Source organism: Hibiscus syriacus, unplaced genomic scaffold (assembly GCF_006381635.1).
Source record: "Hibiscus syriacus cultivar Baekdansim isolate YM2019G1 unplaced genomic scaffold, ASM638163v2 tig00113725_pilon, whole genome shotgun sequence".
Taxonomy (NCBI): Eukaryota; Viridiplantae; Streptophyta; class Magnoliopsida; order Malvales; family Malvaceae; genus Hibiscus; species Hibiscus syriacus.
Genome location: NW_024063471.1, coordinates 8,691,615 through 8,715,911, shown reverse-complemented (window position 1 = coordinate 8,715,911; position 24,297 = coordinate 8,691,615). Strand labels below are relative to the sequence as shown.

Here is a 24,297-nt window from a genome sequence, read left to right as displayed (position 1 = left end):
ATGTAATTCATTTTTCAGAATTCAAATTCTAATAATTCATTTTCCAGAATTCAAATTCTAATAATTCATTTTCCAGTAATTCAAATTTCAGTAATTCATTTTCCGAAAACCAATTACAGCCAAACAAACAGACCCTTACATACAACAACGGATGACTCAATAATCAGCTATATGACTGCAGAAAGAGGGGAAAAGAAATTACTGTCAGATCGTCCAGAGAGCTTGACCCGCCCGAAATCTGACATACATTACTTTCTAAGGGAGAGTTAAATTGCTACTTTGAACTGAAGCACTGATACATGTTTAACCCAACATATGGAGACAGATTGAGCTAGTTTCCCTGCATTGTTTGCTCGAAGAACAGTTGTGCACTCATAAGATCTGACACAGACATCGATTTGAGTAAGAACCCTTTTTTTTCACCCTTTGTTATGGGGTATGCATTACAAATTTAGGATTGACATTTTCCTAAACTTGTAATGGTCAGTGATGTTAATTCTTGATGCCCAAGTCTGAGATGCGAAATGGCTCCATTTGTTTTTTTTTTTTGGTAGTGAATGTAAATTCCCAAAGTTTTTTTTAGCACACTGTAAATTATAGAAACAAATGAAATTCCTATGGTGGTGGTATTGTTATATCATTGAGCTATATCAAAGTGTTATTTGTTAGGTATGTCTTGTATGAATCGAATATGCATTTTCTTTTGATGTGTAGGAATGATGACTTGAGCAAACTAAACTAGAAAACAAAAGGGATAATCCCAAAAGCTAGTTTGTTGAGCTATGATCGGCAATTTCATATATACATTGGAGATTGACAAGGCAACGATTACTGTATGCATTTATTCTTGTTCTAACTAAACCACTTGAGCTACTAACTGTTTGTCCTGTTGTAACCTTTTAATAAGATCAACTAATATACTCTTTCCTCTAACAAAACACTATACTTGAGCATTTACCTAACATTCTTGAAATTATACTAGACCCATGTTGAATTCAGGCATGATATATATTTCAATATTATTATAATTTCCCCCAAAAACAGTTTTACAAGGAATTGGCTTCTACACTCTACGTACAAAATTGAAATTTTGGTAGATTTGCGGGGAATATCCATACAATTTACTGAGTTTTGGTGTAGATTTTTATTGATTTTTTTAAAAAAATAATTTATGTGCTTCTATTCAATTTTTTTTAACCTATTGACAATTCTCACACATTTTGTAGACGTGACTGTTAGGACTCATGACTTTTAGAGAGAATACTTGATGGGTTTAATTTTTATTGATATTTTAAATCCAACTTAAACAACTATATTTGATGATAACAAACTTAGACCATCAGAATTAATATGAGATCTAAGCCATTTTTAAATCTTCTATTCCTTATTAGATATTTCTAAAATATAATTTATATTTTAAATTGTTATTTAACACTAAAATTTCTAACTAAATCTTTAAAATATTAATATCATTTCAATGATGTTATTTTGATCATCATCTTCGATATGAATAATTTTTTGATAAAAAACTGCTAGTTTTATTAAAAATAAAAAATGTCCAGAATAAATATACTGAAATAAATAAAATATTCAGAATAAATAGATCTTTAAGAAAAAAATTTAAATTCTAAACACTGAAATAAATACATGGTAAAAAAAGTAAATAAACTTAACCATGGGTTATTTTGTGAATGTAAATACAATATTAAAATTATTAATAATTTATAGAGAAAATAACCTCAGTGACAAAAAATGTCTTATAATATACGATTTTAACCAACTTTTTTTTGATTTGCCAAAATGACCAACTAAATCGCAATGCGATCGATAATTCGCAACGCGATCTCCGGTATCGCAAATTAGTTTCCAGATTCACAACGCGATTCTGACTATCGCATTGCGATTTCCCAAATTCGCGTTGCGATTTTCCTAATTCGCGTTGCGATTTTCCTAATTCACGTTGCGATTTTCCTAATTCGCAATGCGAATACGTAAATCGCAACGCGAATTTAGAAAATCGCAATGCGAATACGTAAATCGCAATGCGAATACGTAAATCGCAATGCGATTACGTAAATCGCAATGCGAATCTGTAAATCGCAACGAGATTCTGACTATCGCAATACTGAATTTCAAATTCGCAACTCGATTTCTAAATTCGAAACAGGTTTTAGTTTCGTAACTCAAATGTTTTGGGTATATAACTACGCATCAACAACAACTCATAACCTAAATCCCTAAATCGCAACTCATTCCATCTCCATCTATCACTCTCTCCGACGACATCCGTTCCTATATCCAACGACATCCTTCCCCATCCGGCAACAGGTTTTAGTTTCGCAGCTCGTTTGTTTAGTAAATTAATTTACAATAATGAAATCATCTAATGTTGATCATGTTTGGATAGATTTGTGTTTTGGAGGGTCATGGGAGAATGTTCATGGTGTTTTACAATATATGCCTTTACCCATGAATCTTCAACTAAAACTGTCATTAAAAAAGTTAACTTATGAAACTCTATGTTACGTGTTGCAAATAAATTGAATTTAGAGCCCTAAGTGGATTTAGGCTATTATCAGAGAAATGGTCAAGTTATTTGTTAACCGACAATGAAGATGTTGAACGATTCATTGCTTACATTAGTGTTTCAAGTGATGATGTTACATTGTATGTTGTTGAACCTAGAAGTAGTGAAGTTGGGTCAGTAGCGGGTAGTAATCAACTAAGTTTTTCAACCCCAGTTTATGGTGCTCAAAATTTAATGGTTCCACCACAATTTCATCACCAAGCAAATTTTGTTTCACCACATTTCCAATACCAAACACAATCTCAAAACCCACAACCTTTCCCTAATCCAAATCCCAATCAACTTTCAGCACCAAATTCGGTTTTCGTATTGACCAGTTAGACGATGATGAGCCAACATAAAAAATTATGAGTACTAGTCAGTATTCAAATTTGATCTTGGTCAATACCGGACTTTGATCTTGGTCAATACTCGGATTTGATGATTTTCAGAAGAAGAAACAGACCCTGCGTGTAATGATTTTGATATTGGTCAATACCCGAATTTTGATGATGAAACAGCCGTTGCCGAGGAAGATGTGTTGTTGATGATAATGAGGAAGAAGTTACGACTGTAAATGAACATGTTGAACATCCATTCTGTAATTATATAACACTGAAGAAGAAAAAGAAGAAGAAGAAATCCCCAAAGAAAGTCCCCGAAGAAAATGCCACAGGAGTATAATGGAATATGCCAGAATTACTTCAGATACCGGATAAGAGTTGGTAAAGATAACAGTTAATTGTTACACAAAATTATTCGTATCAAGAAAGATGATTGTTTGATACAAAGGAAGACTTGAAGATAGCTTTGTATGAAATGTGTGGAAGATGGCTATCATCTAAAAGTTAACAAATCAAGCAAAGATCGTTTCGAAACAAGGTGTATGATTGACAAAACTGTACGGGCGTATGATTGCAAAGAGGATAAAAGATTGCGAAATGTTTCAAGTTAGGACTTTTATTGATAACATACATGTTCAAGAACCCAAGTTTTTCCTCACCATAGACAGGCAAACAAAAAGGTCTTGGGTGGTTTTCTGGCTGAGTTAATGTTTTTGAATGGCAGGGGTATATCGGGGACATGAAATTATGACTGACATGAATGCTCGGTTCAAGATTAGTATCTCATATTCTCAAGCTTGGAGAGCCAAATGTTATGCCTTGGAATTGTTGAGGGGGTCGCCAGAAGCATCGTTTGCCCAACTGCCGGCTTATTGCCACAATTTAAAGCTGAAAAATCCTGGGTCGGTAACTCATATCAAAATAGATAGAGATGGACGCTTTGAGTTGCTGTTTATCGCCATTGGTGCTGCGGTTAGTAAATCAATATAATTTTGTTGACTCATTTTTGTTAGTTACATGCATTTCACATTTAAATGATTATATTTCTTGTGTCAACAAATATTATGTACACATAATGCATTCAACATTATGTAACTCAAAGCGTCCATCTCTATCTGTTTTGATTGCCATGACGTCGTTGCGATTTTCATTTCGTATTGCGATTCTCTCATTGCGATAGTCATTTTCGCGTTGCGATAGTCTGTTTTGCATTCAGCATAATGCAGATTGAAATCAACAAATCAACTATTATATTTCAATCAATTAAACAAGAACAAATATTATGTACACATCAATTAAACAAATCAACATTTACAAATCATCTTTTACAAATCAATTAAACAATCAAAAAATAATAATGAAATCAACTTTTGCACCCATACATCCATTTCACGCAGCTCACTTCAGGATTAACCTGCAGAAACCAAACATTGAATCAACAACACTTTCTACACATCTAAAACCTACAAATAGTAAATTACTGAATTCTAGCTACTTAACCAAACATTTTCAAACAAAAAAGAGTATATATGTTTAACAACACTTCCATTTTAACTTACAAATTGTTTATGGACACTTTCATAACGCGGATGCAGGTAGGCAGCGTCTCGCATATATCGCTCTAGCCATAAATGCCGAAACCACAAGCCTACTGCACCTCTATCTCTATCGGTGGGAGGTAGAAAATGTGTACTTCCTGTCGTCAAACGCTCCCAACACATGCATACGAGAGGACCACAATCCCCTCTGGCTTCCTTCGTTTATTGTGGCGCGGTCTCGTCTCTGATAACTGTAACACTGAACTTCTTTAGCTTATTGTTTCCAGACTTAGTCCAATAATTAATTGCATCCAAGAATTTAGCCAAATGAGAGCTCCATCCCTTAATAATATCTCTCAAATCAGACAATGATATGTAATTTATCATGTTGTCACATACTATTGTCTTTAGGGATGGGAGCTGAAGCTCGACGAGAAGCCAATGAGTACGGTCCAAAAACAGGGATAAACACCTGCATCGAAATGTAATAATTCAAATTGCGCACTTATTTATGAACACCTTTAAAATATTTAAACAAATATACTAACCTTATCGACCTCCCACCATGCAGGATAAAGTTTAGCTTGTCCATTAGCCAACACATATGATTCCTGTCGTTGATTCTTCAAGTGAACTACGTAAAAAGACGTCGGCATAATTGTATATCGCGTTTTTTTTTATATTTTTCTTCAATTTCCTTACAATTAGAAGACGTGTCACCCATGCATCAATATATTGTTTTACAAAAAAAAGACATATATTAGTGAATTACATAAATTTAAAAAAAAAATCAATCAAACTAAAATATAAGAAGAAATATAAGACTTACCCCCCATCGAAATAGCCGTTGTCTTCAACCCCTAATAATACACCCCACCAAGACCGTTCAATCAACAAATGCATATCATCGTTGAGTTTGTATATGTCAACGTAACACCCTTGGCTCCGCTCATGTAGATAAAAATCAACTGCGGTCTTAGCCCAAAGGGTATTATCCAGAATTGTTTCTGGTAGTTGTTTCCTCTCCACTTCATATGCCGGAATAGTACTGGCCGGTAACTTATACGAAAGCCAACAGTCATCCATCATGTCCGACACGTGAGGGGGCTTCTCAATAATTCGATATATTACGCCGTGTGAATCGGGCTCTAGAATGTTGGGAGGGACCTCTTCAACGATGACAGTGGCCTCTTGAACGGTGGGAGGGGACTCTTGAGGGATGATAGGGGCCTCTTGAACGATAGGGTAGACCTCTTGAACGATGACAGGTGAGTCAGGCTTTTTCTTACGGATTCTTCGCACTATTGGGGTGAACGGAGACGTAATGGCACGTGCACGCCGTCTGATGCGTGAACTCCATCTTGTAAGAAAAACCCGACGTAGAGCATCCACCTTAGCGGGCCGCTAAAAATAAATTAATACATAAATCAGTACATAAACAGACATGATATTAAACAGTGAAAACAAAGACAAATATATTTCAATCTTGCACGGTATTCACCCAAGTCATTATTATATCATTGTTCACAAAATGCATCAGATAACATTCCAGAAGTAAGCACTTATATAAACATTTAAAAGGACAACATATAGGTTTAGTGCAGGTTCAATGACAACATAAAGAGTAGTAGTTTATTCTTGAAACTTAAATTTTCAACACTGTGAAGTTAGTATTTGTCTTTTGGTTGAAGTAATGCAATTCATTCAAGTTTCAATTTGCAGAAGGAGAATAGAATCTGAAACTTAAAATCGCAACGCGAAAATGACTATCGCAACGCGAAAATGACTATCGCAACGAGAGAATCGCAATGCGAAATGAAAATCGCAACAACAAAATCGCAACGCGAAAATGACTATCGCAATGCGAAAATGACTATCGCAATGCGAATTTGACTATCGCAACGAGAGAATCGCAATGCAATTTTCATTTCACATTGCGATTCTTTCGTTGCGATAGTCAAATTCGCATTGCGATAGTCATTTTCGCATTGCGATAGTCATTTTCGCATTGCGATTCTCTCGTTGCGATAGTCATTTTCGCATTGCGATAGTAAACTATTCTTCTTCTGCAAATTGAAACTTGAATGGATTGCATTACTTCAACCAAAAGACAACCAAACATAAATACTAACTTCACAGGGTTAAAGAATAAACAGTTAAACAGTATTGGCAGCAACCGAATGAATTTACTAAGCAATCTAAGTGAAATTACAAGTAATTTATCCAGTTAAATATGAAAAATTTAAACTTACCTCGTTGCGTAGAGTATGAACCTCGTTCTACAACGATGCTACAATCTCACGTAGAGCTGCTACCTCATCATGTAAAGTAGACACCTCAACACGCCATGCACCATTGTCATCGCGTAAAGTACTGACCTCCTCACGCAAGGCATTGACCTCATTACGTAACTCCCCTAACTCATCCCGTGGAGAACAGGGAGATAAACGTCGTGGCATCTTTCGGTCGCCTATCATGAGGTGATGGTGGAGAAGAGGCTCGATGATGTGACAGAATAGGTGATGACTCTCGTTGTGGAGGTGTATATTCGGGTCGATCAGGTGATGGCTCTGGGTGAGGTGATGACTCTCGAAGTGGTGGCTGCTCATCATCCGTGCTATCAAAAAAACGCTTACTAGCTTGACACTAATCAGTGACAAGCTCAGCTTCCGTGGGTGTCAGCCTCTGTAATGGAGTGTTGGCCTCCTAACAATATAAAAGCTCAAACAAAGTTAAACGTGTACTAGTAATAACTTGTTTATAAATATATGGTAGTATTTGTGTTAACTTACATTATTATTGTAGTATACGGTAGTAATCTTCCATTGCTGCAAGGACCGTTTCCTCTTCCAGGAAATAGCCCTAGGAATATCATTAGAAGTTTTTAATGCATATGTCTGCATGGCGGGAAAGGCCTCAAATATCCAAATCTACAAATAATATAATAACAAACATTAGTAATTGTTAAAGAATTAATTATAATTTTGGAAACATTATATAAAAATTATTACCTTAAAGGCCCAAATAAAGCCTGACAAAGTGTATTTGGAATCATCGCCACACAAACTTTTTCGATCATCAAAGGCAGACAACAACTTATTCCATGTAGCTCTCCATAAATACGAACCCCACGGAAATAGGTTCCATGCATTTAGGGTCCTCTACCAATTTAATTAGATCATTAGGAATAGGTTGTCGGGTCTCTCTGCCTAAAAAGTCGGCTTGCAAAAGTATTAGAAGGCATACTCGGACAACATCGACGTCATCCATCCGAGTAAAACCATCTTTCTTATTTAATAATCTCGTCAAGTCTTCCACGTGTAAATTCGGCTTCTTCGTTGACAGCTCAGGAAAAACCCGGGAAAACCATGATAGGCGTGTAATATGTCTAGTGTACCGATCTACATCATCGTGTCCGAAGCGTAGACCGGTGATTAAGCAAAACTCCTCCCGCCCAAAACACGTATACGCCGGTGGAAAATCAAACCATATCTCTTCATCACGATGTTGTATAGTCTCTGGTAGATCGCTAGTCATGGTTTGAAGAAACAGATGGGTCAACATAGCATCTCCACCCGGATGTTGTACTTTCAGCCATGGCTCGAAGCAAGTATCCTCAAATATTTTTCTTTGTGCAGGTGAAAGCTTCAACGCAATTGTTTTGGCCAGGCTTACTTTATTTCTTAAGGTCAATTGAGCCGAATAAAAGTTCTGCAAAAACAATAAACATACCAATTTAGATATACCAAAAACTACACTGTGAAGATATAACAAGAACAATAAACATAAAGATTAGTAGTTTATTCTTCAAACTTAAATTTGCAACACTGTGAATTTAGTATTTTTTTTTGTTTTTTGGTTGAAGTAATGCAATTCATTCAAGTTTCAATTTGCAGAAGAAGAATAGTTAGCAAAACATTAAATTGCAACACGAAAATGAAAATCGCAACACGAAAATGACTATCGCAACGCGAATTTGACTATCGCAAACGCGAAATGAAAATCGCAACGACAGAATCACATTGCGATAGTGATTCTCGGTTTCAAATACTAAAATTGAAAGAAACTTGAATGGATTGCATTACTTCAACCAAAAGATAAAACAAAGACAAATACTAACTTCACAGAGTTAAAGACTAAACAGTTTAGAAGTATTGGCAGCAATCGAATGAATATAATAAGCAATCTAAGTGAAATGGTTCTAATATTGAAAACACCAGTAAACTTATCATCAATTTCAATATAAAAAACCTAATAATAATGCAAAAATTTCAAAATAAAAATAATTAAAAAAATTAACCCTCGGTGGTTGATTTGGTTGATTTTCCATTTCTGACCGTGAATGATTTCGCCGGAGATGGAGACTTATATCGTCGTGGGGACTGATTTCGTCGGAGATGGGGACGGATGTCGCCTTAGAGAGTGAGAGATGGAGATGAGACTGAGTTGTGATTTAGGGTTTTAGGCTATGAGTTGCGATTACGGGATATATTGTGGACGGTTCAGTGTTTCGATATATTAATATATTCGTATTTGGAATTTGAAAAAAAAATACACGTTAATACGAATGGCGCTATGTAAATCGCATTGCGATTTACGTAATCGCATTGCGATTTTCCAAATTCGCGTTGCGATTTACGTATTCGCATTGCGAATAAGGAAAATCGCAACGCGAATTTGGGAAATCGCAATGCGATAGTCAGAATCGCGTTGCGAATCTGGAAATTAATTTGCGATACCGGAGATCGCGTTGCGAATTATCGATCACATTGCGATTTAGTTGGTCATTTTGGCAAATCCAAAAAAAGTTGGTTAAAATCGTATATTATAAGACATTTTTTGTCACTATGGTTATTTTCTTTAATTTATATATCTAAATAGGAAATAATTAGATGTAAGCATATTATTGTCTTGATTAATCAGTTGAATTCACAACCTCAAGAAAAAAGCTAATCGAACCATATTACTCCGCATGAATGTTAATATTTAATGTGATAAAATGTCAATATTAAAACTCGTTTTATCAAAGCATATTTGAACATCATTAAACCATATTACAGCCCGGCCCATGATCAACGCCGCCAGTAGAGCTTTTGAAGGAGGGAAGTTTTGCCCTAATCTCTCCGACCATTATTATTAATTTATTTATTTTTCTTAAGACAAATAAAACCCAAAGAGAAAGGGGAAAAATAAAATTTTATTCGTGTAATATTTCACTAACATCTTACCAAGGTTTTCTATTTTGTTCCCTTAGATTGAGAGAGGCAGACAAGGGGCTCTGTTTTTGATAGATGAGTATCATCTCAAATCTTAGAGGACCGGGCTTGCCCTCCTCCCATACTTTGCCACTTTCTTCCCCTTCTTCTTCCTCAGCTTCCAACAAAAAGAAATGTTCAACCTTGATACCTTTTGTTGTGGCCCTTGTGGTCGTAGCTGAAATTGCGTTTTTGGGTCATCTTGACATGGCTAAAAACGCCGCCTTTTTCGATTCATGGCCTGAGATGTTCTACAAATCACACTCTCCTGAAGGTGTTGATGGTACGGGCGTTGGTAAGTTCGATATTGAAGCTTTGGGTGTCAATCAGAACTTGGTCAAAGAGAGTTGTGAGGAGTGGCTTGAAAGAGAAGATGCCTTGACTTATTCAAGGGATTTTTCCAAGGATCCCATTTGGGTTTCTGGTGCTGACCAGGTTTCTTCTTCTTTTCTTTTTCTCCTTTTCTGAGGCAAAATGATAACAATAATGTGCTGTTCCGAATTTGAAACTTGAGCTTTTGAGGATGTGAATTTCTCATATTGATTTGTCCGTGAATTTGTTAGGTTATTGGTAATTGTTATTTGCAAAATTTAACACAATCTCGACAGGGAAATGTAGATATCAATTATGTTTATGCATTATAACTTTTGATTGAAGATAACGTCTTCATAATATTTCTTTAGATCAAAATAATCATCTTGGAACCCTTCATGTTTTCCCCTTATCTATAACATTTTGAGTTTAAAATGTTACTGACGCTAGTCCATTCTAAAATGTTCTTTTCGTTTTGCATATTATTTATATTCATGGATTAGGTGTTGTGTAGAAGTGGAGCTTCTTAGTTGGCTTTGGGGGAGTTTAGTAAATCTGGCTAAGTGATTTTAGGTTTAATTATGTTTCGTTGTGTGTTGTTAACTTCCTCTTCTTGGTATGTAGGAGTGGAAAACTTGTGATGTGAGTTGTACGTTTGGATTTGATTCCGGTAAGAAACCCGATGCTGCCTTTGGTTTGCCTCAACAACCCGGAACAGCTAGTGTGCTGCGCTCAATGGAATCGGCTTCGTACTATTTCGAGAATAATATTGCTCAGGCACGACGGTGGGTAAGCACAATCCATAATGACTTGGTTGCATTTGAGACAATGATTTTTCCCTCATTATTGTGGGACTTTTATGATGCTCTGTTAAGTACTTTATTTCGTGGACGTGTAGTAGTTGTTGGGTAGGGGTCTTAGAATAAATTTGTTTTAGGAATTTTAAAATAGAAGCTGTGCCTGGTAGGACTTCATTTACTTTCTTTAGGTATGTTTGGATAAGGGATTACAAGGTGGGATTTATTTGTAGAAAGATTTTCAAAATTCTAAATTACAATTCTATTATTTGGCAAAACAAGAATTAGAATTTTCAAAATTAGTAGAATTCGAAATAAGAATTTTAGATGAATCAAATTCGCTACAAAGGGGTGGAATTTGTGAAATTTCTTGACTTATATTAAGATATTAAAATTTATTATTTTTCCTTTTCCATGTGATTATTATTATCTTTTCAGTTCTAATTATAAAACTCATTTCAAAATATAATCTTTTATTTTATTTTTTCTTCATGCCAATAGATATTTTTTCTTTTTTAAAAATCTAATGACATCCCTATTACAAATTTTCTTATTTTATTTTTAATAATATTATTTCTATTATTATAATTACTTTATCAAATTCCAATTTTAAAATCCCGTTTCTAATTCTTTCCCCCCCCCCCCCAAATATGCGAATAAGGATAGAGCAAATATGCAATCAGCATGTAGATGTGATTTTTGCTGAGAACAAAACCTAAGTCTTAGATCAAATGCTTGAAGGAATGGATAATATGACTGCTGGTAAACAAATTTTTAACTCTGGGTAGATGCCGATGTAAGTAGACCCTCTAATTGAACAAAATCATACCACAGCGGCTTCTACTGATCAACAGTCCATTTTTCTCTTTAAATATGATATTAAAAGCCTTAAACTCTTTATCAGAAAATTGTGAATGCTGGTAAGAAGTTTGGAGAGATTTAATCAATGGTGCTAATAAATGAGAATATATTCGTGTAGGTCCATAACCTCTATTAGTTTCAACTGTTAGTAATAGGAATGAAGAATGGTGTGGTAGCGATCATTTTATCTAATAAAATGACCTTTGATTGGACTACAAGGATGATTGATGGATGTGGGATCACCGAAAAAATGCCAATCATTCTTGAGGAGGCCACTTTTCACGAAGTTTATCCCGACTACGAATGAGCTTTTTTTTTTCTTTACCTTCCTCTCTTCCGGAGGGGAAGTATTGTTGTGGAGGCAAGTTGAATTTGACCAATACCTAAAAAAGAGATCTAATTCTTTCTCTAACGATTCCTAAGATTTCAATCTCCCTTTGATGAGCCGAAAGCTTTCTGTCTTCATTTGATGAGTTGAACTATCAATCACAATGAAATTGTAACACTTTATTTCTTCACAATATTCTTCTTAACAAGTTATTTCCTTCTTTTCCAAGAGTCTAGGAGGCTCATGGACATGGCTATTAGTGTGTCCTTATGTTTTCCATGAAATTTAGCACGTACTTCTAATATGTTAATATAATTGATAAAAGTTTCTGAGATTTCTACCAAAAAACATACAGTAAATTTTCTAGCTTCCTTATGTAATCAAGCTGCTACTCTTCTGAAAATGTTCGACATAAACTCGACTATTGCTCCCCCCCCCCCAAATAAAAAAAAAGCTTTTTGGTGTATGCCAATTGTTTCACTGGATAAGTGTTCCTACATGGCTAGACTTAAAGTGGATTCTAGCTAATGGGGAAGTTTCTGTAATACTCATGGTTTTATTTTGTTTTCCTTTTAAATTAGGAGGGGTTATGATATTGTAATGACAACCAGCCTCTCATCAGATGTTCCTGTTGGATATTTTTCTTGGGCTGAGTATGATTTCATGGCACCAGTGATGCCAAAGACTGAGAAGGCCCATGCAGCTGCTTTCATTTCTAACTGTGGTGCCCGCAACTTTCGTCTGGAAGCACTTGTCAGACTTGAAAAGGCAAATATCAAGATAGATTCTTATGGTAGTTGCCATAGAAATCATGATGGAAATGGTGAGTTTTTGTCTTATGCTTTTTTATATTTAAACCAAGTATATATGGACATGCACTCTGATGTTAAACTATTAAATGTTGTTCCTAATTTGTGGAAACAGTTCAAGTCAAACCGGAATGGCTGAGAAAAATGCCGAGTTGGCTAGGGTTATATGACTTGTAAAGTTTTTTTTTTAAGATCTCACTATTTTTTATGTTTTTTTATATTTAAACCAAGTATATATGGACATGCACTCTGATATTAAACTATTAAACGTTGTTCCTAATTTGTGGAAACAGTTAAAGTCAAACCAGAATGGCTGAGAAAAATGTTGAGTTGGCTAGGGTTATATGACTTGTAAAGTTTTTTTAAGATCTCACTATTTTTTAGAAACCATAATTATTATAAGCTTTGTAAACTAAGGAGTTCCGGGTTGATTTACTTGGGTAAGAAATGCCAAAGGTTCCACCTCAGGGGTAGAGAGCCGTTAACATGGATCAGTTGTGGTTTTCTGATATCATTAGTAATATTTTATGCATACATTCAGCACTGTACGCATGCTGTATCTGTAGCCATACATATTAGTTGCTCTGGACATCAAATCATCAATGCCAGCTTGTTTATCTTAGTTGGTATCCATAAGTTATAGGCCTTTTAGCAAAAGGTTTTTGGGGGTGCTTTTTTTTTTTGTTGCTCAAATGAGATGCTGAAAGAGTGGATTGGGGCTCAAATTTCATCAACTAGTTGCTTGAAGTAGTTTACAAGTATATTGCATGCGAAATTTTGCAGTGGATAAAATTGAAGCTCTGAAACGCTACAAGTTTAGCTTGGCTTTTGAGAACTCTAACGAGGAGGATTACGTGACCGAAAAGTTTTTTCAGTCTCTTGTTGCAGGTATGAATATTACGTCTAATGGAACTTTAAACATCATACTCCTGGTTTTGGAATTGAAATCTAGAAACAAGTTTTACCAAAAATTGGAAACTGTTATTTCTGACAAATTTGGGGGATTTGGATCAAGAGAATTGCGGTTCAGGTGCTAAGGAATTCATACGTGTTTTTCATTTGGGATCTGAATGTTTCAACGCCATTGTTTTTGGTTTCACCATTTGATCAATGGAACCAATAAAATTTTGTAGGGACCATACCTGTTGTGGTTGGTGCTCCAAACATCGAAGACTTTGCACCGTCTCCAGATTCATTTTTACATATCAAGGAATTGGAGGATGTTTCATCAGTTGCCAACAGAATCAAGTACCTCTCAGAGAACCCAGATGCTTATAATCAGTCACTTAGGTGTGTGGTATGCTACTTTATCAGGAAGCTGTTTCTTAATGTTGACTAGTTAAACACACCCCTCTCCCCTTATGAGGTTTGAGTTCAGTTTTGGCTCTTCATTTAGAGTTTTGTTGACGATGCAATATGCATTATTTAGGTGGAAGTACGAAGGACCATCTGATTCCTTCAAGGCCCTTGTGGATATGGCTGCGGTTCATTCATCATGCCGTCTTTGCATTCATTTGGCGACAGTCATCCAAGAGAAAGAAGAAAAGAGCTCCACCTTCAAGAAACGCCCTTGCAAGTGTACCAGAGGTTCGGAAACCGTGTATCATATATATGTAAGAGAGCGGGGGAGGTTTAAGATGGATTCTATTTTCTTGAGGTAGCCACCTTACTCTTTAGCTATTACTACATTGTTACAACACATTCTTATTGATCCTTTTTATCCGGACTCTGGTTTGATTTTCTTCAATGGGAAAGTAGTTAAAATCTTCTAGGTGTTACATTCTTAAGCATGAGCCAAGTTGTCAATGTGTTGATAGGTGGTAACTCGATCTCCTCAAATATGGAGGTTAATTTTACTTGTTTTTCATTTCAAAGTAGAAACTGGAGGAAAATCTTTAATTTCTGACATTAATGATCAGGTCTGGCAATTTGACTCTGGAGGCCTTGGAGGCTGCAGTGCTTACAAAGTTCAAGTCTCTGAAACACGTGCCGGTTTGGAAGCCGGAAAGACCCAAAAGCATAAGAGGAGGGGATGAACTAAAAGTATACAGAATATATCCTGTTGGCTTGACACAGAGACAAGCTTTATATACCTTAAAGTTCAAAGGGGATTCTGATCTCCGGAGTCACATTGAAAACAACCCTTGTCCAAAGTTTGAAGTCATATTTGTCTAGATTAAAGTCCCCATTTTCTCAATTTCACCGATAGACAAAATGCCCAGTTTCCGCACTATTCTTGCAGAAAATATTCCCCGGAAGGTCAAGGCAACCCCATGCAGGTGTTGCGACTTACATTAAATGCTCCTTGTAAGAATCTCATATATATATATATATATATATATATTTGGAATCATTGAGGAACTGATAGGGTGGGGATGGTTACAATTTTACTGATGGCTCAGTTAGTTTTAGCTCCACTTTGCATCTGATCCGAGCCTTGGAGGTTTTGCTTCGGAATTCTTGAAAGCATTGATGAAAATATTGGATGGTTGAGCTTGATTTAGGTATGTTGGAGAATCATTGTGTATAAGTTACCCGGGAATCTCTCCCTCTGCATGTTTGTTTTAGTGAAGTGGGAGTCTCGACTTTGTGAAAGATATAAGGGCTTTTCTTTTATGCATATGAAAAGGTCATAACTTAAGAGAGGTTTTGGGGGGGGGGGGGAGAACTAGTCTTTGCAACCTTCGCCATTACCAAGGGATGATTCTTAAAAGCTTCTATAAAGTCGAGTCTTTGCAACGAAGGGATGATTCTTCAAAAAGCTTCTTTAACTCCCCTTCAGTTTCTCTCCATTTCTCTCCTCAACCCAGATTTTGTTCACCATGTTGGCCGTGGTTTTCACCACCGTTGGCGCCAACCATCGCTGACCAAACAAAAGAAAAGAAAACTGGGCTCTCAAGAACCCCTTTACAATCTCACTGTCCACCATCTCAAGGCCCGTCTACTAATGCTACAATATCCATCAATCTTCGTCAGCTTCACCTTAAACGTACTCACCTAAATCACCATATTCATGCTCAAGTGTCATACTGCCATATTACCCTAAACCCAAATAACCTCCAGAATCACCGTTTCCTTTAACCAAAGCAATAAGGAACACACGTCCTATCACTATCACCCATCGCAACCAAGTGAAGCCCCACCTCTGGTCACCAAAGCTTTCGACTCTCTTCATTCATCCAACAGAACCATCATCATCCCGAAGCCACCAAAACCCTCCAATTGGCAAACCTTTTCCTTGACTTTCACTAAGCCAAACAGCCAAACCCAAACAAAGAATAACAACAAAAAAAAAAAAAGAGAAGGAAGAAGAAGACTATCCACATTCGACTAGAGGTAGTCATCGATGCTTAGAGGGTTGCCTTCTAGGTTCGGACAATGAGGAGACGTGCAGTGACAAGGAGATTATCATACTTCCGTTTGAGCTCAATCTGACGGTGAACAGAGGAGATTGGAGGCCAAAAATTCAAAAAATCTCCATCCAAATTCGTGGTGTTGAACCAAATAGAAACGGAAGTAGAAAAAGAGAGGATGTCTATACGATTCCAATCATTTCTTTATCGTAAATCCTTCTATCCTTACCGCATATCCAATTTCTCATTGTCATCTCACCAAAGCTTCATTTCGAAAGGGAACATAATACTCAAACAAAAAAAAAATGAGTGAAAAAAAAATATTAACAAAATATAATTAACGCCTATATGGTAGTTCAAAAATAATAATAAAATTATCATTTTATCACACTGTTAAAGTGTCAACTCCGTGGATATTGGCTGCCAAGTCCTTGCAACAAGATTTTTTATTTGTCAGGAATCAAGCGCCGGGGAGAGTGAGGACTGCACGATTTACTCCCAGAACGTCGTTGCTGTTAGGCCAGACGTAATGACAACCTCTCCCTGCCGATTATGTTAAAATTAATCTGGATAGTGCTTTTGAACCCATTGGGAGGAAGACAATTGTTGGTGTTATTGCTCGTAACTCTCTCGGCCATGTACTTGGAGGAATGGCTGCAGCATCGCCAGATTGTGTTGAAGCTGCCAATCGGAGATTCATTCTTTCAATGCTTTTCTTTTGGTGGCTAGCGGACATAGTTGGACCCATGTCATATCCGAATCGGACTTGACCCTCGTTGTTAACAAGCTGTCCCGACAAGATACAAGAGGCTAGGATCTACTTCAACGTTTGCAATGTTCCTAGATCTTGTAATTCAGTGGCTCATACTCTAGTTATGTGGGCTCTTTAGATCTGGCAATGTTGTGTATTTTGATTCAGTTTGTCCTGAACTTCTATCGTTTGTCGTATCCAACGATTATATTTATAGTAATTCAAGTTCCTAGGATACTCTTTTTTCCTTATAGGCCTAGAATAACGATGCATGTTTTTCTAAAAAGAAAAAAAGAAAAGGTAAAGTGATTAAAGAATTGAAAATATAAAGTTTAGTGATTAAATTGAATTTTTTTAATGTAAAGTAATTAAAATAGGAGTGACAATAACATTTAGCAGTTCGTTGTGTAATTTACTCCGTGGAGGTTGTTAAATAAAGCGCGCGAGATCTTAACCTCCACTGCGTCAGTCTCTCTCTCATTTCCTTAAAAACATTTGTTAAAACCAAAATATAATTTCATTTTCGCGTTGCCTAAACCAAGAGTTCAATATTTTTATTTTATCTGAAAAAAAGGGGCTAGAAAAGAGATCTCTTTCAATGAATTGTATTGTTTGCAGGGTGAGATTTGCTGTTTGAAAGTGGTGTGCGATGATGGAGTCATATATAATCTGGTCCACCAATGCCAAGCCAGACGCTTTGCATTTCCTCGTAGCGCTTTACTTCGCCCTCTGTTTCCCTGTCGCTAGGTTCTTGCTTGACAAACTCATTTTTCGTGTAAGTTTTTCTTTTTTATTTGGATTCTTTCTTTGAATTTTGATTCCGAGTTTCCAGATTTTAAATTGCTATCTTCGTTTTATAATATTTTGTTTGGCATTTATTAAGCTTAATGAAGAATAGGACATTTTCTAATCCCAAAGAAATTCATCATATCAACAAAACATGCTAGCAATTGGGATAAGTGGTTTTGAGGTGAAGTCAATGAGAAAAAAAAGTTTTACCAGCTTTTCCTATATTTGAAGCAATTTCAATTTTTTAATATAATATCTTGCAAATGTACATGGTAATAGAAGAAGAAGAAAATGAATAGCTTTGAATCTTGGCGTGGTTTAGGTTATAGGCTTGTACAGCTTGTAAAAACTGAATTAAGGGTTACCGATGAGCATTATGTTGCTTAAAGTATTTTCTAGCAGAATTTTTTGAAGGTGATTTTGCTTTCCATGTGAAACTACAAAAAAGAAGGGAAAAAAAAAGAAAAAATCAATTTAAAGTGGCAAGTGTAGTGAATGAAAGCCTGTCACTAGCTTTTATTAGCCATTAGTCAATAAGCATGCTTCTGTGCTATGTTTGTTGTTCCGTAGTCTTGATATTTGAAATTTCACCGCTTAGTAGTTTCATTTCATATCTGCTATAACATTCAAGTGCAAGTGCAAAATATAAATCATGTATAGAAAACACTTTATCTTTTGTTAATACAACATTTTTATTTTTATTGATGTTCCTTTAGAGGTTGTCTGTCTGGTTATTGAGTGGATCCGCTCCTTTGTGGATGGATATTAAGGCTACACAGGCAATAATTGCAAAATGCTCAGAATCTATGTGGAAGCTGACATACTTTGCTACTGTTGAAACCTGGGTCCTCAAAATCACCTACTACGAGTCATGGCTTGGAGATATAAAAGGGTACTTTAGGGGCTGGCCAAATCAAGAGTTGAAGTGAGTAAACCTATATTACCTTGATACATATCCAAACTCTTGTGTTTACCGATCTCATGTACCACTTTTCCAGATTATAATTGTCTTTGTCAACAACTGACAGAAAGTTAATGTTCCTCTTCAGTTCTAGTGCTGTATGCTTCTGATCTCTAACTTGACATTGCATGTTCTCTTGTATATGATTATTCTGTAAGAGATAATGGCAAAATTTATTATTTTTCATTTATTTAGTGATTGAAATGCTTTGAAACTACTCTCCTATCATTAGATGAAGGGATGCATCTGCACTCAAGTGAAAACAGCTGTTTCTCGTCTTATTTTCCTTTTGTTTTAATTCAAAAAAAAAAAAAAAAATCTTTCCGTTCCTTTAAAAACAAATTGTGATATCTGTTCATTTTATGTCTCAATTTTCCTTTTTTACTTGAAATTAATTGAAAACAAGATTGTATAAAGGAAGATACTCATTCCTGTGCACCACTTTGTAAACCTAAGGTGAATGTTTTCTCATATTAATGTATTTGAAGCAAATTTGCATAAAAATATCTGAGTATTTATGTTGTCACTGTTCTTGTTTTCTGTTTTAGTTCCCTAGACCTCTCATCTAATGATATTAATCTTAACCTTCACTACTAGCAGAAAAGCCTAAGTTAAACTTGTATTTGTCATCTGTAGACAAGTTTGATCACCTGATTTATTGTAATTTCATTTGATCTTTTATTTTTAATTGGAGGTTGTATAAGTGTTCTCATGCCCTCTTTCAGGTGAATATATTATCTTATCTGTGAAGTATCATGCCCTCTTTCATATGGTTTTCCCTGGATGCATACCTCAACATTTGTTCCCTCTTTTGTTCAGGATTTCCTTAAGCCTTTTCTACATGTGCCAATGTGGGTTCTACATCTACAGCATCGTTGCACTCCTTACTTGGGAGACTCGAAGGAAAGATTTTGCTGTGATGATGTCTCATCATGTAATTACTGCTATCCTGATTGGGTACTCATATGTTACAAGCTAACTTAACCTTTTATGTGGAAGCACATCTATCCTGTTGTTACAGTATATAAGAGGCAATTATTCTTTTGGTAATCATTGTTGCCTACCTCTTGGCGTCTGTTGGTATCTCATCATTTGATCACTTATCTCTAGATTGTAAAGCGGTTTTAGTATTCTGTTCGTGTTGTTTGTATTTCATTCTATAAAATACTATTATTTCTTTTAGTCTATACATACTAAAATGCGTTTGCTTTCTGTATGCATATATGGTATCCCTCATGCATATATGGTATCCCTCGTTAAATGTGCTACACCATTTGCAGTTCTTTGAATTTACTTTCAGCAAGCCTCTATAAGCTACACGCCACTATATAGTCTGATGGTTTTAAAAGTTGTAATTTATTGCTGTCCTCTGGATCATTTGTAGTTTTTTGCTTAAAATTAACCTGGAGGTTCTGCCAACTGGTATTTGAAGAAGAAAGTTTATGTCTTCTTTCAAACATCATAATTGAGTATATGAATAGAACTCTTGTGAGGGAAGAACATAGGGTTTAAGATTTTTAAACTTTTCCTTATAATTCTTGGTTTGATAAATACTATGAACTTATAGATATCCAAGCATGAAGAAGATTATAATTGGCTTGTTTACAGCTTTTTCCGCATTGGTTCAGTTGTCCTTGCCCTACATGATGCAAGTGATGTGTTTCTGGAAGCAGCTAAAATTTTCAAATATTCGGGGAGGGAGCTCCGTGCTAGCGTGTGCTTTGGATTGTTTGCAATCTCTTGGCTGGTGCTACGTTTAATAATCTTTCCATTTTGGGTCATCAAAAGTACAAGGTTTGCCTTTATGTTCATGACTTGGTTTTCACTACATGATCTGCAGACTGACTGATAATTTTGTCTACTTTGGTGTGTGGCCTCTAACAGCATTGATCTTATGGAGTTCTTACGTCCTTCAGATCCATATCCCAAATTCTTGTACTATTTCCTGAATACTATGTTGTTGATGCTACTTGTGTTCCACGTCTATTGGTGGGTTCTCATATGCTCCATGATCATTAGACAATGGCAAAATAGGGGGAAATTAGGTGAAGACATTAGATCCGGTAAGCATCTCTTATCTCTTGTTTTTGTAAATAAAGTTGTTTATTAAATTCAAACTAGTAAATATAATGATGCAGAGTTGATATTAGTGTTTATATGAGTAGGATTGTAATATAAAATTAGAATCCTGGAATAAGTGGCGGACGTTATCCAGGGTGGGCATGTGCCTGCTCTGAAATCCAAATCTTTTTATGCTAATTGTTTATTTTACTATTGGTGTCCACCGTGACAGATGTTACTTATGTCTGTTGAAATGCAGATTCCGAGGATGAGGGCGACTAAACTGAAAATGTCATAAAACTTTTTGCTTATTGTGGCGCCCATGTCAAGCCATGAGGAGATTGGTTGTTGTAGGTTTGTCTCTACAAACTCCTTTGATTCCAATTTTTGATTGATTCTAATTTTTGATTGATTCTTAGCTGAGGGCTGATGAAGATTTCTATTTTTGGTCATCTAAATCTTCATTATTTGCATTTGTAAAAATCACATTGCATAATTATGTTTTTTAAGAGCACTTGAAGCCTGAAGTAGTTTTTATATATGTTGGAAAAGTTCAACAGACCTTCTGCTTCCCAAAATAACAAATCAAAGAAAGTTGAATCCATTCTTAAGTTATGTAAATTTTTTAAGAAGTATTTCTCTCTTAGTTTTAACAAGGTCTTCAACCATGATTCTTTTGCAACAGACTAGATTTCTTTGTTTAACAATTCGCATTATATGAAATTTAACAATTTTTTGTATTTTTATTTTGCCTTGTTTTCTTTATTTATCTATTTAATTTTTTTTCTTCTGGAAAAAGTCGGATGTAGAGTAGACTAATAGCTCACTAGAAATAAAACGTATCCAAATTTTTATGTATGCATGAATTAAGCGATTTTAGTGGTTAATAAATTGTTATTATCTCTTGAAGATTCAGGTTCGAACACTACATACACAGGGGATATAAGTATTCATTGTCAAATGGTTGATTCTTTGAACATATACTACTGTGTTTGAAGTAATATAATAAAATAAAATTTAGTATTATTAAAACAAGATAAATATAAAAATTTTGCACGTGTTTTGGTTAAATGTGTAATATGATATATAAATTTTAATTTGTACCAACAACCAGTTGGGTTAATGAGATGAGATATCGGGTCAAGTCATATTTTTTGCCAACCCGATTCTGATCCGAATACTACACTCCTTCACCCGAAACCCGACTTTGGAAAGGTTCCACCCGACTTTGGAAAAGTTTCACCCAATACGACCATCAAGAACCATCCATAAAAATAATATAAAATCTAGAAATTAGGGTTCATTCAAAATGAAATAAATTAAGAAAACCAATAAATTTAAGGTTTAAAAACTCATTCATGTATTGTAATACCCACAAACCGATGCAAGTGACCCGATCCAATCCGAGGTATCACATTAGGGCCATCGAAGCGACCCACAATAGAAATCGCGAAAAAAATTAAAATTTCTTTTAAAACGGGTAAAATCATAAAACAATTTATAATTTAAAATATAAGTTCGAAAATGCATTTATATATTATAGACATAACTAAAATCATACACGTTTCAAACACGGATAAAAAATAGAATACCACCTATATGCCCCCTAAACACATGCACTGTACTCCGCAAGTAACACAGGTAGAACTCTTTTACTAATGTCGATAGTTGCACTGGTTCAATCTTTTAAACCTGATATAGTGAGTAATAGAGTGAGCTTTAGAAAACTCGGTAATACATAACTACCAAGTGGTGTTGAAGGACATGCAGATAATAGGTAAGCATAATTTTCCTTATTGATTTAGACATTTACAGATTTTTATGCCGAGCTGAGCTCCCACTGATATCTCAAGCAGTAAAAGACAAGAAGCTTTCAGTTCAGAGTAAACATTCGGAGGACTAGGTTTAGGATATTAGAATAGGGTGTCTAGTGTGTTCCCACAAAACCAGTGAAAATGTGTAGATCTTTTTAAAACAGTAGAAGTTTAAAACGTATTTTTAAAAACCATAGTAAAAACCCTCCAACCAAACGCCAATATATAGTTCCCTAGAACTGCATCTATAAGGACTTACCCTAGGACTAAAGGGCGTATGTGCCAACCTAAGGGAGTACCTTGGGTCCATAAGGTCTTACCCTAGCCGAAGCATAGGTGCCCACCTGAAGGGAGTGCCCTCAGGCCCATAAGGACTTACCCAATGCATACAGCAGTGGAGCTACCCTAAGGGATTGCCTTAGGGTCCATAAGGTCTTACCATTAGTCCTATTAGGCCCAGGAACCCACTCAGGAGTCGCCTTAGGTCCATAAGGAATTACTAGTCGGTGTTGAACCTATACAAGGAATTACTAGCAACGACTAAACCTATCAGAGTCTTCAGTCATACCAGAGTCCCAGAGTACTACCCCGTATAAAAATAATTTTAGTCAGTAAATAGAGATATCATAAATTAGAACAGAGATCAGAGATCAAAACAGAAATCAGATATCGAACATATATCAAAGTTGAGAGTAGAAACCAGAGGTCAGACCGCATTTCATATAATAGAGACATACTTTTAAAATTATATAAAACATCCGTGTGATCGGGGAACACATTAGAGGTTCCAAATATTATTCGGAGGTGATTGGTATTTATTAGATAGAGAGTTATGAAACTTATATAAACTGATTAAATTCAGAAACAAGATCCCCATAATAGGGTTTGATAGTTAACAGATTCATCAATTATTCAGAACGTGATTTAACATGTTCACATAATATTCAGATATTTTTTCGAGGCACTATGTAATCAGAAAGGTATTCAGAATCCTATGCATCAGAGTTACTTGTGTTTTCAGATATGACAGGAGTAATTCATTTATCCAAGAAATCAGAGGCATTTTGGGCATTAGTTTATTTGATAATTCTTAGTGATTTGAGCCAATTAGGGAGAAACGAAGATTCAGAGTATTAAGATTTGTGTCGATTTAATGGAATATCAAGTTAACTCGAACTGTACAAATCGCATCAATGATACCTGTCAACCGGTCAAATCTTTGCACTTCAAGGGTATTCAGTCTTTAATACAAATAAGTCTTGTTAATTAACCATCTTCAGAATCATCATGAATGGATCTTAGGGAGACGAACAAATATTCCAACAATCTTTATTTCATTTCTACATTGCAATGATATCAGGAAATGTTGATGTGGTTGATTCGTGGCTCAAAACCCTTATGGACGGTACAACATATAAGATATAAGATCATCGATGTTTCCAAACTTATCCAAGTTATTTGCTTAATTCAAGGTTATTGGGGTACTTAAATCAATTAGTATTCAAGTTTATCTCGTTCACTTAGGAGTTTTCAGAGTAATTTTATCATTTTTTACAATTCGAAAACGTACAGTACTTCCATTCAATTCAACTTTGTCATTTTGAGAAATTCAGACGTGTACGGTACTGTCGATAATTTATCCTCCATGTGTTCTCTTAGGAATTAGAAAATTTAAGTCTTTTACCATCTCAAGGATCATGATAGATTAACATGACTATTTTCACTTTCTAGGACAATCCTTATCTTTTATAACATACC

At 35.5% G+C, this 24,297-nt stretch overlaps 2 protein-coding genes across 2 annotated transcripts; both read left to right on the top strand.

Moving 5' to 3' along the window:
- The first annotated feature begins 9,724 nt into the window (after positions 1 to 9,724).
- On the top strand, positions 9,725 to 15,141 carry LOC120187446 (glycoprotein 3-alpha-L-fucosyltransferase A-like). Its single transcript, XM_039191155.1, has 7 exons — positions 9,725 to 10,138; positions 10,640 to 10,800; positions 12,583 to 12,824; positions 13,594 to 13,698; positions 13,944 to 14,100; positions 14,240 to 14,467; positions 14,730 to 15,141. The coding sequence occupies exons 1-7, from the start codon at positions 9,740 to 9,742 to the stop codon at positions 14,983 to 14,985; spliced, it is 1,548 nt and encodes a 515-aa protein (XP_039047086.1). The 5' UTR covers positions 9,725 to 9,739; the 3' UTR covers positions 14,986 to 15,141.
- Positions 15,142 to 17,566: 2,425 nt separating this feature from the next.
- LOC120187653 (LAG1 longevity assurance homolog 2-like) lies at positions 17,567 to 21,007 on the top strand. Its single transcript, XM_039191323.1, has 6 exons — positions 17,567 to 17,689; positions 18,420 to 18,628; positions 19,484 to 19,636; positions 20,270 to 20,458; positions 20,549 to 20,727; positions 20,985 to 21,007. Exons 1-6 carry the CDS (start codon positions 17,567 to 17,569, stop codon positions 21,005 to 21,007), a joined length of 876 nt encoding a protein of 291 aa, XP_039047254.1.
- Positions 21,008 to 24,297: the final 3,290 nt, after the last annotated feature.

Bases quoted from the DNA above. Each gene is read 5' to 3' on its own strand.
- LOC120187446 (XM_039191155.1), top strand. From the start codon at position 9,740: ATGAGTATCATCTCAAATCTTAGAGGACCGGGCTTGCCCTCCTCCCAT. The intron at 13,699-13,943 runs GTATGAATATTA...AAAATTTTGTAG, and splicing joins TTTTCAGTCTCTTGTTGCAG to GGACCATACCTGTTGTGGTT. The intron at 14,101-14,239 runs GTGTGTGGTATG...TGCATTATTTAG, and splicing joins GCTTATAATCAGTCACTTAG to GTGGAAGTACGAAGGACCAT.
- LOC120187653 (XM_039191323.1), top strand. From the start codon at position 17,567: ATGGAGTCATATATAATCTGGTCCACCAATGCCAAGCCAGACGCTTTG. The intron at 17,690-18,419 runs GTAAGTTTTTCT...ATGTTCCTTTAG, and splicing joins TTGACAAACTCATTTTTCGT to AGGTTGTCTGTCTGGTTATT. The intron at 19,637-20,269 runs AAGCTAACTTAA...TTGGCTTGTTTA, and splicing joins ATTGGGTACTCATATGTTAC to CAGCTTTTTCCGCATTGGTT.